Source organism: Pseudogymnoascus verrucosus (genome assembly GCF_001662655.1).
Source record: "Pseudogymnoascus verrucosus strain UAMH 10579 unplaced genomic scaffold scaffold_21, whole genome shotgun sequence".
Taxonomy (NCBI): Eukaryota; Fungi; Ascomycota; class Leotiomycetes; order Thelebolales; family Thelebolaceae; genus Pseudogymnoascus; species Pseudogymnoascus verrucosus.
Genome location: NW_017263672.1, coordinates 47857 through 66132, shown reverse-complemented (window position 1 = coordinate 66132; position 18276 = coordinate 47857). Strand labels below are relative to the sequence as shown.

General features: G+C 51.4%; 8 protein-coding genes across 8 annotated transcripts; 3 read left to right on the top strand and 5 right to left on the bottom strand.

Annotated features, from left to right (window-relative positions):
- The first annotated feature begins 104 nt into the window (after positions 1-104).
- VE01_04090 (uncharacterized protein) lies at positions 105-4483 on the top strand. Its single transcript, XM_018273567.2, has 6 exons — positions 105-729; positions 789-1015; positions 1061-1353; positions 1399-2961; positions 3005-3394; positions 3438-4483. Exons 1-6 carry the CDS (start codon positions 673-675, stop codon positions 4421-4423), a joined length of 3516 nt encoding a protein of 1171 aa, XP_018130472.1. The 5' UTR covers positions 105-672; the 3' UTR covers positions 4424-4483.
- On the bottom strand, positions 4435-6014 carry VE01_04089 (uncharacterized protein). The gene has a single exon (XM_018273566.2). The coding sequence runs from the start codon at positions 5970-5972 to the stop codon at positions 4479-4481; it is 1494 nt and encodes a 497-aa protein (XP_018130568.1). The 5' UTR covers positions 5973-6014; the 3' UTR covers positions 4435-4478.
- Positions 6015-6379: 365 nt separating this feature from the next.
- On the bottom strand, positions 6380-7822 carry VE01_04088 (uncharacterized protein). Its single transcript, XM_018273565.2, has 3 exons — positions 7641-7822; positions 7348-7456; positions 6380-7304 (listed from the first exon to the last, which is right to left on the bottom strand). The coding sequence occupies exons 1-3, from the start codon at positions 7782-7784 to the stop codon at positions 6484-6486; spliced, it is 1074 nt and encodes a 357-aa protein (XP_018130569.1). The 5' UTR covers positions 7785-7822; the 3' UTR covers positions 6380-6483.
- A 226-nt stretch (positions 7823-8048) lies between these two features.
- On the top strand, positions 8049-9116 carry VE01_04087 (uncharacterized protein). Its single transcript, XM_018273564.2, has 2 exons — positions 8049-8841; positions 8886-9116. The coding sequence occupies exons 1-2, from the start codon at positions 8143-8145 to the stop codon at positions 9066-9068; spliced, it is 882 nt and encodes a 293-aa protein (XP_018130566.1). The 5' UTR covers positions 8049-8142; the 3' UTR covers positions 9069-9116.
- A 531-nt stretch (positions 9117-9647) lies between these two features.
- On the bottom strand, positions 9648-11835 carry OPS1 (ion channel activity). Its single transcript, XM_018273563.2, has 3 exons — positions 11156-11835; positions 10568-11001; positions 9648-10508 (listed from the first exon to the last, which is right to left on the bottom strand). The coding sequence occupies exons 2-3, from the start codon at positions 10931-10933 to the stop codon at positions 9972-9974; spliced, it is 903 nt and encodes a 300-aa protein (XP_018130567.1). The 5' UTR covers positions 10934-11001; positions 11156-11835; the 3' UTR covers positions 9648-9971.
- A 1934-nt stretch (positions 11836-13769) lies between these two features.
- On the bottom strand, positions 13770-14486 carry VE01_04085 (uncharacterized protein; the record flags this gene model as incomplete). The annotated part of the gene is made up of 2 exons (XM_018273562.1): positions 13770-14130; positions 14188-14486. 2 exons carry the CDS (start codon positions 14484-14486, stop codon positions 13770-13772), a joined length of 660 nt encoding a protein of 219 aa, XP_018130564.1.
- Positions 14487-14510: 24 nt separating this feature from the next.
- VE01_04084 (uncharacterized protein) lies at positions 14511-15290 on the bottom strand (the record flags this gene model as incomplete). The annotated part of the gene is made up of 1 exon (XM_018273561.1): positions 14511-15290. The coding sequence occupies one exon, from the start codon at positions 15288-15290 to the stop codon at positions 14511-14513; it is 780 nt and encodes a 259-aa protein (XP_018130565.1).
- A 2070-nt stretch (positions 15291-17360) lies between these two features.
- On the top strand, positions 17361-17966 carry VE01_04083 (uncharacterized protein; the record flags this gene model as incomplete). Its single annotated transcript, XM_018273560.1, has 2 exons — positions 17361-17433; positions 17503-17966. The coding sequence occupies 2 exons, from the start codon at positions 17361-17363 to the stop codon at positions 17964-17966; spliced, it is 537 nt and encodes a 178-aa protein (XP_018130562.1).
- Positions 17967-18276: the final 310 nt, after the last annotated feature.

The following is an 18276-nucleotide window of genomic DNA, read 5'->3' as shown; positions in this document are numbered from 1 at the left end:
GGGTATTAGTAAGTTGATATGTGTTGTCTAGTCACGTGATTGAAACGTGCGGAGATCTTCTAATCCCCGCTATTCACACCACATGATAATACTGTACTATCCAATCGATCTCTCCTTTCAACCGAAAATGTGAGACACGCGAATTGTTCTGTAAAATGACCTCACGTGATAATACCATTTTTGCGGTTTAAGTTATGGCTTCCACGGCTGCAGCTAAGAGGGGGCGTCCACATTCTCATATCCACATCATGCCGGCATGTTTCGAAGAAGTAAACTGTGGCCCACCTACTGGGCCGGATCTCATATCCAGACCCGCAAGACGCCATTAGCGTGCTGCTCTGGAAGCAGGAGCGTCAGGGGATCCAAAGATATATTTTCCAAGAGGAAGATGGTATTATAAGGTGGTAGCGATTATTAAAGCGTATCAACGAGATAGAACAGATCGACGGTGCAAAACTGGCAGCCAATCCGAATCTCTAGAAAGCTCAGCCTTCCTTCAGCTCCCAACTTTCCCGTTTTTTACAGGGGTCCGTCCAAGGGTGCAGGGGTAAATGCCACATCCTCTAACCGACATCACGTGCCGCGATTGGAAAACAACATGTCAACGGCTTGCACGACGTTGAACGTTCATCAGCGCATTTGCATTTGAAGGATGCGCGATACCCCTGGAATATGGCGGCTTTAATAGTCGATGCTCTTGCTTTGCACATCAACCTCAAACGCGACCCCGTGAGCCTCCTCCCCCGAGGCTGCGCCGAGGCCAAACTGACCGCTAACCCCCTTTTTAGGAGAACAGTGATCCAAGGGTAGGATCAGCGAGGAATGGTTCGACCAGCGGTGGGACATTATCGAATGCCACCAAGGGAACTAACACCTCCTCCATTCCGGGGCTGTTGGCCACGCTCGTCCCGGTTATTGTCTACGCGGTTGTGTGTTTGCTGATATTCTGGGGCTGCCGAACACGCTACCCTCGTGTTTATTCCCCGAGGTCGATTCTGAGCAGTCTAGAGCCTCAGTAAGTGTCATGGCAGATATGGAGACGCGTTCTAATAAACCGCAGTGAACGCCCCAAAAAACTACCATCCGGATGGTTTAACTGGTTGAAGCCGCTCTTCAAGACCCCAGATCTAGACGTCTTGCACAAATCGTCAATCGATGGATTCTTATTCCTGCGCTTCCTCAGGATCCTCTGCACGATCTGCATCGTTGGGGCCTGCATCACGTGGCCAGTTCTTTTCCCGTTGCATATTCTGGGCGGTGGAGGCGGGTCTCAGTTGGATGCATTGACGTTTGGGAACGTCAAGAAGCCGTCATGGTACTTTGTTCACGCGTTTTTGGCGTGGATCTTCTTTGGTAGGTTGTTTGACGGTTTGTGGGGTTGTGACTGACGTTCGGCAGGGTTTATCCTGTACATGATTTCTCGGGAATGCGTGTATTACATTAACCTGCGGCAAGCATATCTTTTATCGCCATACTATGCAAAGCGCCTTTCTTCGAGGACCGTGTTGTTTACCTGCGTTCCTGAGCAATTTCGCGATGAGGCGAGGTTGAAGAAGCTTTTTGGAGATTCGGTTAAAAATGTTTGGATACCGACTTATAGCGGCGACCTGGATGATTTGGTGAAGGAGAGGAATCAAACTGCATTGCGACTGGAGGATGCCGAGATTGAACTGATCAGGTTGGCTAATGTTGAGCGGAATAAGGTGATGAGGAATGGGAAGTCTGATATTGAAGCGAATACCCCTGCAAGTGAGATGGAGTCGAAGGGGGAGGAAAGTCCGGAGAAGGATGTGTCCACGCTGCCTACGAACGTGGCTGGTGGAGCTACGTCGGGGTTTGAGTTGGCTGATAGAGGGGCTGTGGCGTCGCCTGAGGTGATAGGGGAAGGGGTGGGTGCGACAGAGTTGACTGTTGGGTCGTCGGCTTTGGAATCGGTGGATGCAACTTCGGAGGCTGGTGGAGCCTCGTCGCCTCTAGGATTTACCAGTGGTGCGTCGCCTAAGTTGACGCGTGGAGCAAGCATTGCGTCGGCTTCGAACTTGCCTGGTGGTGTCACGTCTCCTTCAGGCCTCACAGATGCGACTCTTGCGTCTCCTTCAAGCCTCACAGATGCAACCCTGGCATCTCCTTCAGGCCTTACAGATGCAACTCTGGCGTCTCCTTCAGGCTTCACAGATGCAACTATAGTATCGCCTGCCTCAGATTTCACCGGAGCAACTCTTGTGTCGCCTTCATCAGCCTCAACAGACGAAGCAACTATGGTGAAGAGCAATACCAAAGACTCAAAGAACGAGACATCCTCCATCACCATAACCCAAAGCCAAACCCCAAACCTGGACACACCCAACGCCGAATGGCCAGAGTTGAAATGGGGAATCCAGCGCGGCATTCCTAATGTCAGGGGGTCCGTTGCAGCACAATGGATACCCGTCCACTGGCGACCACACCATCGCCCATTGGCAAACTATGGGCGCCGAGTCGACACGATCAAATGGACGCGGAACAGGCTGAAAGCGCTGGCGCCTAGGATATATAAATTGCGACGAAAGCATCGCAATGGGGATGCCAGACGTATGCCTGCTGCCTTTATCGAGTTTGATACCCTCGTAAATGCCCAGAGCGCGTATCAGACATTGCCACATCACCGACCATTCCACATGACGCCGCACATCAACGGGATCCGACCAGAGGAAATCGTTTGGTCGACTCTGCGCATGAAGTGGTGGGAACGGATTGTGCGGAATTTCATGGCGACAGCAGTGGTCGCAGTCATGGTGGTGTTTTGGTCCCTTCCAGCAGCAGGAGTCGCATTGATATCCAAGATTGATTTCCTGACAGACAAGGTTATTTTCCTCAGATGGATCAACAAATTGCCGAAACCAATTCTTGGCCTTATCACTGGCCTTCTTCCCGCAGTGGCTTTGTCACTGCTGATGGCTACTGTGCCGATGATTTTGAGAGGTTAGTCTCATCTCCGCTATTGAGTTTTTTCTAATATTTGTAGCTGTCGCGAGACAATCTGGCGTGCCTTCGCTGTCCATGATCGAACTGTTTGTGCTAAAGTCATATTTCATCTTCCAAGTCGTCCAGGTCTTCCTCGTTACGACCCTCACCGCGGCCATATCAGCCTCTCTCACGAAAATAATCGAGAACCCGCTGTCGGTTCAAAATCTCCTGTCTGAGAGTCTCCCCAAAGCCTCCAACTTTTATGTTTCGTACCTCATTCTGCAAGGCCTGGCTATGAGCGCAACGAGGGTTGTGCATCTGCCTTCGCTTCATCGAGCGGTGTTTGCCAACGGAAAGACTCCGAGGATGATGTCGACGAGGTGGCACCGCCTGAAGACGATCCATTGGGGGAGCGACTTTCCATTGTTTGCCAATATGGGTGTAATTGGTTAGTCTTTCGTCTGTTGTTGTTTCAAAGCTAACCCCCGCAGTAATAAGCTATTCGTGCATTGCCCCTATAATACTCGCATTCGGCGCCATGTGTTTCTACTTCGTCCACAAGGTGTATCACTACAACCTGCTGTACGTCTACTCGTCGGAAGTTGATACGCGTGGGCTGCTGTATCCCCATGCCTTGATGCAGATTCTCACAGGTGTGTATCTCGCCGAGATATGTCTCATCGGGCTTTTCGGCATCCAGGCCGCCTTTGGACCGCTTCTGATGATGCTTATGCTTGCTATCTTTACCTTTTTGGTTCAGATATCTTTGAACGATGCGCTAGGGCCGCTGTTGTATAATTTACCGCGATCCCTTTCGGTGCAGGGGCTGTACGATGATCTCGAGGAGGAAGAGGCTCCGATAGTTGTTGAGGATTTGGAGACCCAATACGACTCCGATTTCGATCCCGGGGAACCGAATGCCGTGACGCATGAGGAGTTGGGAACGCGTGGAGTCGCAGTGGAGGGGACGAAGGGGTATTCAAAGGTAGCCTTTCGCTTTCTGTCGGCGTCCATGCAAGAGAAGTTCTCCGCGAGGGCTGGATCAGTGTCGTCGTTCTTTCAGAGTATTGATTTTTGGAGTGCTTGGATCTCTCCGGATGGTACAAATCCGAAGCCGAACTTCCTTCTGAAGTGGCTTCACCCAGAGGTTTTTCATGATTTTAATGCGTTGCGGGGGAGGATTCCGACGGATCTGCCAGATCCAGATTATACGCCAGAGTTGCTTAGGGAGGCGTATCTGCAGCCGTCGCTGAATAAGATTAACGATCCGATGCTGTGGATTCCGGCTGATCCAGCGGGAGTGAGCAGGCAGGAGGTGGAGCACTCGAAGGGGATAATAAAAATTACAGACCAGATGAGTTGGTTGGAGGAGAAGAAGAAGAGTTGGTTTCAGATGAAGAATAGGGGGGTGAATGTGAAGATACGGGTTGATTTTGATGCAGAAAGTCCTGTGGTAAGGAAGAGGATGAGATATTAATAGGATATAATGCTTTTCTATGATATATTTGCTGTGCTGGTCTTTCTACAATTATTTAATGCCTATCTAAAAACTTTGAAACCTCCTTTGCGAATTGTGTTGGTCGTTCTACCATGGGTAGATGTCCAGCGCCCTCAATCTCTACAAACTCTCCAACTGAAGAGGCCAGATTCTTCATGCTTGCTGGAAGTGCGCCGTCCTGTCCACCTACGAAGAATGCGGCTCGGACCGTGTTCTTTTCTAGGAGGGGTGTCATATCGTAGTTGTATAGGGCCTGCACGCTCTTTTCGAATCCGATGAGGCTGTTGCTCGCGACCATCTGCTTGACGGACTCGAAGGTTTCTGCCAATTGTTGGTAGTTCTCCGCGACAAACCAGCGTCGGGTGGTGATTTCGGCTAGGTTTTGGCCAACGACGCCTCCAGCGTTTTCTGCCCGCGCCAGATCGATGCGCTCTCCCCATGCCTTGCTATTTCCGGCTGGACTCTTTGCGCTGGTGTCGCAGGAAATGATTGAGGCGACTCTGCTGGGGTGGTTGAGCGCGACGTTCAGCGTCGTTGCGCCGCCGAGGGATACGCCGATGACGGCCTCTGCCTTTGGCACGCGGAGGGCATCGAGGACGTCGATAATGTCTGAGGCGAGGAGGTCGACGGTGATGGGCTGATCACCGCAGGCGTCCAGACGGCCACGCGTGAGGTAGCGGACGATACGGTATTTTTTGTTTTCTGCGAGGAAAGCGGCCACGAAGCCGTCCCAGATGTGGTAGTCCACAAGGATGGAATTGCTGAGGACGATGAGAGGGGCCTGGGGGTCGGAAGAGCCTTCTAGGCGATATGGGAGGGCGACACCATCTCTGGTCGTGATGTATGATTCGATCGCGGAGGTTTGCGAGTCTGTGGCAGGGAATTCTCTGATCTTGCTGTCGGTGGACACGATGGGAGTCTGGATGTGGGAGAGGTCTCGCTGGGCGGGGCCGATGGTATAGAAGAGGTCGTAGCGCCTTGATCCGGTTGGATTGCTGTCAGGGGAATAGTCGTGGAGAATGAGGTATTCGATTTCCTTGTCCTCGATTGATGCTGTTTGGTATAGCCTGGTGCGTAGCCAGCCGGGGGTGGTTGAGGCGGAGGTGAATAAGTCGTCGCTGGGTTTCGCGGTCTGGGTGGTGGAGATGAGGATTCGGTTTTGTCCTTCGGCGGAGACGTCTTCGAGAGGGGTGAATGCATTTGATTGACGGCTGTCGAGGAGATCGAAGAACTTCCTGCCGACAGTGATTTGTTTCATGGTGTCTCTTTCGCGCTGGCTTTGGATGGGGGGGAGGCGGAGGCCGATGTATGGCTGTTTGACCATCTCTGCCATGTCGGCGATATCGTAGATGGCGAGCCATTCAGGGAGGTCTTTTGCCTGGTCTGTTGCACGATACCGGAAGCCATTCTTGATGAATGGGAGCCGTAGACGCATAGGGCCGTGTTCATTGTTGTACCAATCATGGAATTGATCGGCCGACAGCGACTCTGCCGGCTTCATAGTCACGTAAAGCATTCCTGGGGCCATGATTGCGATTATTTGAGTATGTTATTTCTAAATTGTCTAAATGTCTTTGTTTTTGGATGTGGGATAATTGTCCGCGGCTTCATGACGTGGGGGAGGAGGGGTGGCGGGATAAGACTTACCCGCGGAAGGACATCCGCGATTATCATACGAAGTGGATTCTGGCGGCTGATCATCCGAAATGGGATTATCATACCGGATGGATTCTGGCGGCTGTCGGCGGAAGTGGGATTATCGAAATGGATTCCTGACAAGCTGAAGTGGGACTATCACACGAAATGGATTCCTGACAAGCCGAAATCAGACTATCATATGAAAAGGATTCCGGCGGATAACAAGCCGGAATGGAGACTCTCATGAAATAGCTGGTCAAGCCGAAATGGCATTATCATAAATGGCACAATTGGTTCCTGGTGGCTGATTAAAGCCGATGACATTATCATAAATGGCATAATTGGTTCCTGACGGCTAGCTAGAGCCGAAATGGCATCATACAAAATGGTTCCTGGCGCATCTAATCGTACCAAATAGCATTCATACCGAACCCGGGCTCCTTGATATCTAAATGTGCCACTCTCCCCAAAAACTCATCCCGCCAGCGGTAAACCTCGACAAATCCATCCTGATCGTCGGTCAACGCGATCCATTCGTCGCTCCATGGGCACGGGCTGACGGCGTTTGAATGTCCGCCGCTCGTGGGTGTCGGGTTGAGGCAGATCTGTCGGATGACGTTTCCCTTGGGTCCAAGCTCGAATGCAGCAATATAGCCGGTGACGTCGAACGAGTTGGAGCGGGTTGTCGCGAAGAGATATTTCTTGCTGTGCGACATGAAGACGACGTCACCGCGATACATTTTGAGGGGGAGGCCAGGCGGCACGAGGGGGTAGGTGATGTGCGTGAAGACTGGCATGTGTGTGGCCTCGTCAATCACATAGACGGCGACTCTGTTTCCGGCTTCCATGAGGGCGTAGAGGTAGCCTGAGGGGTGAAGCTCGACCCATCGCGGGTGATCGCCGGGTGCCGGGGCATCAATGCTTCCGACGAGGCTGAGGGTTCCGTCGGCGCTCTTCTTGTGTGTCCAGATCTTGTTTGCGCGTAGGTCCGCGGAGTAGAGATAGGTCTCGGTGGGATCAAAGACCATCCCGTGAATGCCAGAGTTTGGTTGGTACTCGTAGTTTTGAATGTTCTTTTCTATCGCGCCGGTGGCGTCTACGGAGAAGACGTTGCCGTAGAGGGCATGGTCGTAGAAGGTGTTTCCATAGACGCAGTAGGGCGGTTTTTGGGCCGCGAGGAGGAAGATTGCTCGAGTGTTGGTGTCGGGGGAGGCGGATTTGGCTGGGGCGGTTAGTTGGGTGGTTGATGAGGGCGGGGGACTTACGATCACCTCCCATGGGTTGGGATGAGGAGTGGGTGATTTCGGATGGGGCTTTGACGGCGTAGCTTGACCATTTCTTCATTGATGCGCCGTAGATGTTTTTTCTGGCATGCTGGGGGGTGTTAGAGAGGCGTTTGGGGGGGGGGGAAATGGAATTGCGAAGGGAGGGAGGCCGAGGGATGGTAGCGCGAGGGGAATTGGACGAAGGGAATGAGACGAAGGGTATTGAACGAAGGGTATTGAACGAAGGGCACTGAACGAAGGGAATTGAACGAGGGCACTGAGATTAAACTTACATCAAAGGTCATCCATGAGATTGGCTCATCGTGGGGAATTTCGGTCCTCTTGACGAGGCGGAGGGTGAGGGCTTCGTCGTCGAATTCTACGGTGAAAATGGCCCCTGGTGGAGTCCACGTCCCTATCATCAAATGGTGAAGCATCGCGATGTTTGAATGAGTAAATCATCATTGAAGCCATTTTGTCACATTTAATTGATGATGACCTGCCGACTCCAATGCCGTCTGGTAAAGACTTATCCGGTGGGGTTACGTTCTTCCGATCCGAATCTTCAGCGGGGTTGCGGGGTAATGCAGGGCGGGAATTACAAACGGCTGGCGGATGAGAGGTCGGCGACTCAGGGAGGCGGGAAGGCGGGGAGCTAACAGATGGGAGGCGACGGATGAGACCCCTGAGGTCAATCCATCGGGGGAGATATTTGCCGGTAGGTTGGTGATATATATATCATATTCCATTCTCTGTTGTAAGTCATCAAACATCATCTCATTCATCACATTCATCATGTCTACCTCCGCAACAAACACCGCCGAGTCGCGATTCGACCCAAAATTCACAAGCCATGTCGTCGACACCATCGGCCCCGCCACCGACGACCGCACTCGCGCCGTCTTGTCGAGTCTGATTCGCCACCTCCACGACTTCACCCGCGAGATTGAGCTGACCCCCGATGAGTGGATGATGGGCGTGCGCTTCATGAACTCCATCGGCCAGGCGTCGACGCCAATCAGGAACGAGGGATTGAGAATTTGTGATGTCCTTGGCCTTGAGTCGCTCGTTGATGAGATCGCGCACAAGCACGCCAGCGAGTCTGGTTCGCCTACGTCGTCGTCGATTTTGGGTCCGTTCTGGTCGCCGAATGCGCCGTTCAGGGAGCTGGGAGGGAGCGTGATCCAGGACAAGCATGATGGACAGGTCGTGTACATGCACGGGCAGGTTTTGGACTTGGAGACGAAGAAGCCGGTCGCCAACGCTGTGTTTGATTTCTGGCAGGCGTCGTCGAATGGAAAGTACGACTTCCAGGACCCGGACAACCAGACCGACAACAATCTAAGGGGGAAGTTCCGCACGAACGAGGAGGGGAAGTACTGGTTCTACTGCCTGAAGCCGACAGCATACTCGCTGCCAACGGACGGGCCAGCCGGTGTGCTGTTGAAGCTGTTGGATAGGCATCCGTTTAGGCCGGCGCACATTCATTTGATGGTAAGTTCGTTTTTCGAGAGGGTGGGATCTGGCTAACTTGGTAGATTTCCCACGACTCGTATAAGCCGGTGACGACGCAGATCTTCCCATCGGACGACCAGTACTTGACCACGGATACGGTGTTTGCGGTGAAGGATGATTTGGTTGTGGATTTCGTGCCGTATGAGGGGGATCCAAAGGCGACGTTGGAGTTGAAGTATGATGTGATTTTGGCGCCGAAGGCTTGATCGGAGAGAGGATGTATATACCTGTAGAAATTGACGTTTTATGATCTGAAAATGAGCTTTTGTGAGAGGCGGGGAGATATGTAAGTGGCCTACCTATGCGAGTAGCCTACTAGAACACTAAAATCTAAGTATTACTAAATAAATTATAATTTATAATGTAGTTCGTCGGCGAGCTAGTCACCTGCGCGAGTTGGTCACTAAATATCTCACCTAAAATCAAGAAATTAACATACTAATAACTTAACAACTTAATGAAATACTCTAAAATATCTATATAGCTTTATCTATACATATAGATTCCTTTATTCTAGCTTTAGACTAATTAGATATAATAATTAGGAGGTAGTATTTAGCACCCTTATTTTAGCATTTATATAATTTTATATAAGGAAACTAGCTAACTTAGCTAGTATTTAGGCGTAGATACTACTAGCCTCTTAGTTTGGGGCGTGTCTCGTCTTTTGTAAAGTCACGTGACGTTTTTCTTAATTCTAGGTGGTCTCTAATTCTAACAGCCGTTAGGGTTTAGAGTGTTTAGTAGTAGCATTAGAACTTAGCTTATATAAAATTGTAAGAGATATTAAAGCATATGTAGATTTTAAGATAATTAAAGTTAAAGTACCTATCATTTCTTCTATGTAGGGAGGGACGTTAATTATGCCTATCCTCCTCTATTATTCCCTACACATCCACTCTCCCCTTCTCCTTTCTCGCCAGTAGAGCATAACCCCTTAGAATCAGATATTTCAAAACGTTTAGCAAAAGAGAGTCGTATCATCGACCGCATCGCGCGGTTCAACAGTTTCGGCAACACCCCTGTTTTCCACAGGTCGTTATAATGATATGCATCATCGTGGACTTAGAGGCCGGGGGGTAAAACGGACCAAGCCCCTTCTTGGATAATTAAGCTGTCTCCACAACACCACCCGCAGTAGCCTCAGCTGGCGCTACCTCCCCGGCTCTATGGATCTTCTCTACGATCTCGTCCTCGCCGTAATCCCTCATAGCCATGCCCAAGACAGCCGGATCGATCTGTCTATGCCCCCAGAGTAGCAGCCCCACAAAGCCGACCCGCGTAACCGTGTCGAGGACACCATAGAATACCATCTCGCCGACGATCCCGATGACGTTCCCGCCCTCGCTCACGCCCCACGAGATTGGGTAGATGAGGGACATGAAACTAAGCCAGGCGGCGAGGGAGAGGTAGGTGCGTGAGATGGCGGAGGTGTGGCGGGCTGCGTACCGGCGTGCGGTCCACAGGAGGTTGTAGACTACGCCGAAGAGGGAGAGGATGGAGATGACGAAGTATCCCCACTTGTAGGAGGACGCGACGAGAGCGCCGGTTAGGAGGGTCAGGACGGACATCCAGGTTAAGAAGAGGGTCCAGAGCATGATGGGGAGAGGGGTGCGGGCGGTCAGAAGGGTGGCGAGGACGAGGAGCTTGGAGGTGTTAGGATTGTGCTGGTGGTATTAAAAAAGGGGGGAATTGTAGGACTTACAGTGCCGGTGAGGAACCAGTCGATGTACCTCACGTAATAGATCTCTCTCGTGTCACCTCTGACGTGCGCCTTATCCCGCACAAACTCCACGAAGATAGCGACGTAACCCAGATTCGAGGCCATAGTGAAGTAGTTGATCGTGGTCACCACGCTCACGGCAGCAGCGAGATAGTGGAAGGCGCGCGCGCGGCGGGGAACGAGGTAGGAGTCGCCGATGATGCCGCAGGTGAAGAAGGCGAAGAAGGCCGTCACGGCCCAGAGCCAGTCGGAGCCGTGCGAGTTGTTCGTGATGTCCGCCGAGGTCGGGTAGTGGAAGATGTTGGGGTTCGTGTGCAATGCCATGTTAGAGCGCGGGAGGATGCCCATCTTGGCGGCTGTTGTTACTATTAGAGCCGTAGAGTGGCTTCGTTGGTGTTAGATGAAGTGTTGGGCGACTGCTGGTCGAATGAATTAGTGGGATGTGTGAGATGAGAGACACAGGAGGAGGTAGATGGGGGGGAACCCTTATATACCACCCCCATGATGCCTGCTGGTGAGCAAATAAATGATAATCTCTCACCCTCCCCCTCTTCAGAAGCCAACTCTTACCAAGCAAATATCCACATGCCGATCCCCACTCTCTACACTCTCTAGAGCAGCCCATCACCACCCGATCCGACATATCCGTCGCGCCTCCGAGGACTCGTGATCACACACACATAAACAGCCCGCGAAAGCCGCCACCGAGGGCGTTGCTGTGCGTTTCATTGGAGTTTAGAGGTTTGTGCGAGGGACGGGGGGGTCTCTGTTTGCTCTGCCGTCGAAGCCGTTGTGACCGTGAGGGAGGTTCATGAGCTTGGTGTTAGCAAGGACTTCGGTACTCTGGTACTGTATGTGCTGACAGAGACGAGGGGGGGGTGCTAGCGGGATGGGATTACTGTACTTTGCAGCTTGCATCGAGTGCCGGTAGTGGCGGGCGGTACTGTGCTGTGCAGTGCAGTGCAGCAGGGAGCAGTAGGTGGAGCATGGCAGTTTGTCTGTTGTAGATACATACAGGTGTGATCCGGGACTTTCGACCAACAGCGGCAACATCACTGATAATGAATGCTCATATCCTTGCCTATAGTCGAGGGTCAGGGAAGACCCGGGGGGCCAGTCACTTTGACATCGGTGTACTGTATCGATATTCCTCACTTCTCCTGCCGTATGCCGAACAATCCGGGGTACTGAGGCAGGGCGTTAGTAATGTGCATGCTTGTATTCCCCGACGACAAACCAGAGGGGAGAGTATGCAGCACGGTGATGCAGCACGGTGACGGAAGCACGGATGCTGCGGGATGGTGAGAGGGGAATGTGATGTAATGCTGTCAGTGCGGTTGGAGGCGGAGACGAGGGCAAGAGAGCAAGGTAAAAAGAGACTACGACAAGCAAACACACTTCACTTACATACATACATACATACAAACATACATGCATACTGACTGTGAAGGAGCGAGTATAGGATGAGAGACGGTTACTCGAATATCCTCACCACTTACACACTTTTACTGACTGTGCAACAGCAACAGCGACAGCAACAGCAACAGCAACAACAACAGCAACAAAGTAAAGTCGTCAATCAGCCATAGCACCTGCAGCATGTAGTGCTACCCGGCACTCGCCGGCAGTCGCTGTCAAATTTAAGTTTTTAGCACGCACACGACCTCATCACAAGGCTCGCTGTCCCTAGCACCAGCACTAGTATCGGTTCATAGCTCGTCAAGTACCCGCGACTACACTCCACTACTCCCGCTGTCGCATGCCGCCAAGTACCAACTACCGCCCTTCCCCTGCTAATGTGCACACTGCTGGTAGCTCCGCGGCGATCCACACGCATTAGAGAGAACCGAGAGAACTGCACGTCGCATTCTGACTAAGAGGGGCCAGTTAGTAAGGCCTGGCAGTTAGGAGACAGGCGGCTGGGCGGGCGGGTCCCGGTATACCGAGTCCTCACGTCGTCTTGTCATGACAAACGGCATTCCCACCCTCGTCACCCATGTCCCATCATCATCATCATACCCGTCACCTATTCCTAATCCCCATCCTACACCCAACGCCGCTACGTAGCCATCCCCCATCCCCTACCCTCATAGCCCAAGAAAATCACCCCCCCCTTTAAAATCTCAACCCGGAGAACCGGGAGAAAGGCTAACAGACACGCCAAAAAAAAAAAAAAAAAGGGTTGCATAGCTCCAGCAGTTTGCTCCCGGGTTCTAGCTCCCTCCGTTCGCAAAGCGGAAGGGGGGGGGGCCTCGTGCGAGAGAGCTCGCAATGGGATAGCACGAGGAGCTCGAGCTGGCTGTGGCGTCGTGGCTGACTACACACCGCCCGCGCTCTGCTCAAAGGTCGGGAAAGCCGAGTATCCGCGCCCATACTACAAGCGTCACATAGGGGATGCAGGCAAGGTATATTTCGCTGTTTAGCCCGTCTGTCTGTCTGTCCGGTCTAGGTTTAGTCGCCGTGTGTGTTTAGGTGTTTAGCTACCGCTACCTTTAGATTTTAGGTTAGTGACGGTAGTGGAGATTTTGGGTGTGAGTGACTGTGCGGGGTTTGGCGTGGGTGGGGGATTATGACAGTGACTGTGCGGAGTTTGGGGCAGGAGAGTGACTGTGGTTTGGGTAGGCGTGGGGATGCAGGAAGTCGCAGGGAGTTGGGTGGCGTCGGGGGGAGTGAATTTTGGGGATTTTCAGAGGGGGGATGCAAAGGGGATTGGATTTGTGGTTTGCTGGGGAATTTCAGGGCGCGCGCAGATGTTTGCAGGGTGTGATGGGCTTTGTGAGGCTGTTTGTGGCGGTGGGTGCAAGAAAGGGCTGGGGATTACGGGGAAGTTCATCGAGGGTCACAGAACAGTCACGATTTGCAAGCGGAGGCAAAGATCAATAGTTTCAATTCTTTAGAATAGACTTGATAGCTTTTCTTGCAAGGACTTGCAAGGCTTTGGAAGCATCCGGAACAATCGGGATCCTGCAATCAATGGCAGAGAGTTGCACAACGATGCAGAGCACAACGATGCAGAGCGATGTCGAAGATTAGTAACTTGCAAGTAATTAAGGTCCTATATACAACTTCAGAGAGTTGGGACTCGCAGGATGGCGCAGAGGGTTGGGAAAAAAAAACTTCGTTGCAGGCGGATAGCGCAGAGAAAATCAGAGGGCGTTGCAAGAACAATCCGTGTGCACTCTTCTCACTCATTGCGAGGAAAGTTCGAGATGCTGTGCATAACGGCCTCAGATTCTCCCACAAGACCCTCAAAGGTGTCCCGAAGGACCTTGATCTGGTTGAATGCTTCTTGCGGGTGCTTGCGTACCTTGAGCACCGAGTCGCTACAAATCAAACCCAAATCGTCCTTAAATTTCTCGAGCAGGGTATCGATGCGGGAGGCATCGGAGACGCAGGGCGTCTCAGGGCGTCTCGGGCCATCCGTCATGAGAGCGTCAGAGGGTCTACGCAGACCTGTGTCGTATTGAGCGGCATTGCCCTGTTGGGCGCTGGGTGTTCCCGAACGATTCGCTGCAAACTCGTATGCAGCTGCCAGATAGACTTGTCTTTGCAAACCTTCGCCTTGGTACGCAGGGTAGTGGTATATATTGTTCTAGGCGTACTCCTGCTTTCCTCCAAACTGATTTTGCATGGGGTGGGTGGCGGGGTATGTTATGGCACGCTGGTGGCCACGGGGAGGCTGCATCTCCTGGGGTGGTCTTAGGGATTGCCATGATGTATGGCCCTGATCGTTGCCGGTTGCGTGGCCTTGGCCTTGATAGGCCTGGAATGAGGATCCGGCCTGCGAAGCGAATGGTCCCTGGGCATACTGCGAAAATCCCAGATGTTGCTGGGCGAAGTTTGGGGGGTTCGAAGGATGCTGGGCAGCCGGGGAATAGTTCGGAGGCTGCTGGGTGTTCATGGCCGGTGGCTGCTGGACCAGATTCTAGGGGGGCTGGGAGAAGATCGGAGGCTGTTGGGCGGCCGGGGGAAAGTTTGGTGGCGGCTGCTGGGGGGCAGGCTGCGATTCCTCGTCGTCCAATTCCTCGTCGTCCTTTGTATACTCCAACGACAGCATCTTGGTGCGGAGATTGTCTGCATCCTGCACGGCGGTTGCAGGGAACAGATGGGGGCTCACCCCAAAGAAAGGTCCGGCAGGTGGGTTTTCGCTCCTGATCGATCCTGGGGTGGACGGAGACGTGATGCTGAGAAAGATTTTCGGATGCTTGCGGCAGAATTCGTCCGTGAAGATGGCATATTTGCCTTCTGCGACCCGCTGCATGTATGCAAGGAACACTTCATTTTCGACAAGTTCCTCGATCGGCGGCCTAGTCTTCAGCTTCAAACCCCACTTCCCGGGGAATGTGTATTTTTGGGTATGAGTATTCTTCCCATTATACACAAACGGAGCTCCCTCCCCGACGACTTTAGCGTTAGTGCGGACGTGGTGGTGGCTAGGCGTGTAAAAGTTGGGTGCTGCGGTCCCGACATTCTCAGAGATCTGCTCAGTATGGACTCGTACAAAGACTTTCACGCCAAGGTCGTTAGAGAGACGGTGCACCTTCAGATCGACTTTTACGTCCCAAGGTGCGAATACACCTGGGTCATAAACTGGAAACTGTTTATAATAGGCAAGAGAGCGCTTGCTGTACTGGATTACTAGGGAGTCCGACTTCGCAGGGCTCCCTGCATGTCCTTGAGAAGAACTCGAGTTAGGGGGCCCCATAGGGCCTCTACGTGGCTCGGGGTTTTTGCGAGGACTTAAGTTCTTGCTCCAACTCGATCAGCGAAGTCTAGTGGTACCCTCGGATGGTGGCGGGGGAGGCAGATTGCTTTGCAGGTGTTGCTGCACCTGTTAGGATTCTCCGAGGAAGTGGTTTGATAATGGCGGAACGGAGTACATGCGGCTGGAGTAATTCCTGAAATCTTGCATATCCGCAATGAAAGGCCCTTGTTGCTGCATGTTCGCCTGGGTTTTAGCTGGTTGCTGAGTGGGGTGGTTGAGCTGGCCGGGCTGTTGCACCTGCGTGTGCTGTGCAGGAAACCTGGGCAGCTGCTGTCCCGGCTGGCTAACTTGGCCAAACTGTGCAGTTTGGCCAAATTGCGGGGGATTGAATTAAGCTTGTCCAGACTGATGCGAGAGATCTCCGGGCTGGTGCTGAGGATCCATTGCGATTAATCGATCTATTTTGCAAGTTAGAAGTGAGGTTGTCGATAGGAATTAAGGAGTAACCTACGACGTGCAAGATGCAAGGTTTGGTGCAAGACTTCTTTGATTGATCTGTATGATTACTCGATTTATATCGGAAGCTTGCAGGTATAGTAGAGGAAATGTAAAGGAAATAGGAAGTGTTGATGCGTATGCAAGGTGTTGATGCGTATGCAAAACAACGTAAAACAAAACAAAGGTAGGCGAAACAACTCAGGTAACGCGCCTGCAAGCGTGAGGTACATACCCTAAAACTTTACTTACTGAAATTAGAGATTGAAGTGAATTTTATATATGTTAATGGGGAATATAGTGCGTACACTTACAGAGCGGCATAGATAGCAGCAGAGCACCCTGAGCAACCCCCATTCACGTGCATAGGAATCATTATAAACAATTTTTATTAAACTATAGCTAGAAGACATATAAACAGGAAGGAAATAATAAAGGAAATAGTAAAAGGAAACGTAGACGTGTGCAGACGTGTACAGACGTGTGTAGAGACGTGAAATCGTGTGAGGGGGACTACCCTAACTACCTAGATCTTAAGTTATTAGGCTAAAAGTAGAACGGTAACAAATTATGATAAAACGGATGGTGAACCTTATCTAGCTGTTTTATGTGGCGGGGATATCCGTTCTCAACCCCTATTTGTAACTAGTAGCAACCCTACGTAGTAATTAATAAGGCAAGGTTGTTTATATAATCCTACGGTGTCTACCAATTAAGTCGGATGTAGGCATACTTTGAAAGAATTCGAGTAAGTTGTAGTAGGACTATTATTATATCGCGTATAGATGTTTATGTTTAAACTCTATATAGCGAGTGTACTAGCAATGTATTACTTGTCATATAAGGTTGTTGTTAAGAAGCAGCAATTATTTTCCGGAATCGTACACAATGATTAAGAGTTTTCTAATGATTACAGAAAATATTGTCTGTTTACAATAGCGATCACCATGGCATCCTACTTCAGTACTACTAAATAAATTAGAATCCTACTCTATCCCCCTAGTGATTTTACTAGGCATCATCACTTACGCATTAGTCCTATGTAGGTCTCAAGTTTCGCCTAATATTCTATAGCGGCGAGGAGGCTAGGGATCCCATCGATCCACAACTAGACCCTAGGTTTCTAGCCGCCTTGTCATTTTTGCTTAACTACCTAGCAACGTTCCCCTTGTTTAGTATGGCTAGTAATGTAAGACATAGGTGAACCAAATATAAATTCTACAGGCCCCGACGCATTAGGAAAGAGGTGTTAGAATGTCAACCATTTCCTAGGTATTTGAAAATATTCTAGGTTTGTAAAGCTCTTATGAGAATAGGGCCAGATCGACCACCTAGCATATCGTGCGAAATGGCTAGACAACACTTGTTGCATTCGGCCATTAACTAAGGGGTACTGCAACCTCCTCCGGATGGGAGACTGGGGAAATCATGGAGTACTTGCTAGAGTCAGGTATAAAGCACCTCGAGTTTCCAAAGAAAACTTCCTCAATCTAAATTCTTCAAAATCTCTTTAGCTCAATCACATTCACCTAATTCATAACAAGGCCTTCTTGTTAAACTCAACTTCAATTCAAAATGCAATTCACATACCTCGTCCAGGCCCTGTTCGTCGTCGTCGCCGTAGCTGCGCCAGCTCCTCGAGGCGGTGGTAAGAATCACAATCGTAATATAGGCCAACTGTGGCCCATGCTACCATGAACTCAACTAACTCCCCCAGACATTCCCGCTGGCATCTTCCCATCTGGTGCATGGCCAACCGGTGGCCTAGGCCCTACTGGCACAAACATTGCCTGGCGAACCAGCACCGGCATTCCCTACCCACCCGGCACCGGCATGCACTATCCAACTGGCACCAGCAGTGGCCTAGGCCCTACAAACATTGCCTGGCCAACCGGCACCGGCATTCCCTACCCACCCGGCACCGGCATGCACTATCCAACTGGCACCAGCAGTGGCCAAGGCCCTACTGGCGCAAACATTGCCTGGCCAACCGGCACCGGCATTCCCTATCCAACCGGCACCGGCAGTGGCCACGACCACCAAACCAGTATTCCCTATCCAACTGGCACCGGCAGTGGCCACGACCACCAAACCACCACCCAGACCCGCTTCCTAACCCGCACCATCACCCGCACCCGCACTGGTGAGGCTGAGGCCACTGGCTCGCCTACTTCGCCATGAATGTGATAAGGAGTAAGCGTTGGGCGTGGCGACGAGCGGCAAATCCACAATCCTCTCTGATACGACCGAGGCGGCTGTAGGGCAAAGAGATGGTGTAGCGGGCTGCTAAAATTTCCTTTCTGCGGATTAGTATCTAGCCTTATTATTTATAGCTAAATTTGATTTGTTAATGCTGAAATGAAGAAGAGGATGTGGGCTGTGATGTGAATTACGTTACCCTCTTTGCTGCTGCTGTTAAGTAGATGCTAAAACCCACATACCGCATTACCACATTGAACTCGTCATACAAGGTTACGCATATTGTAGGCTT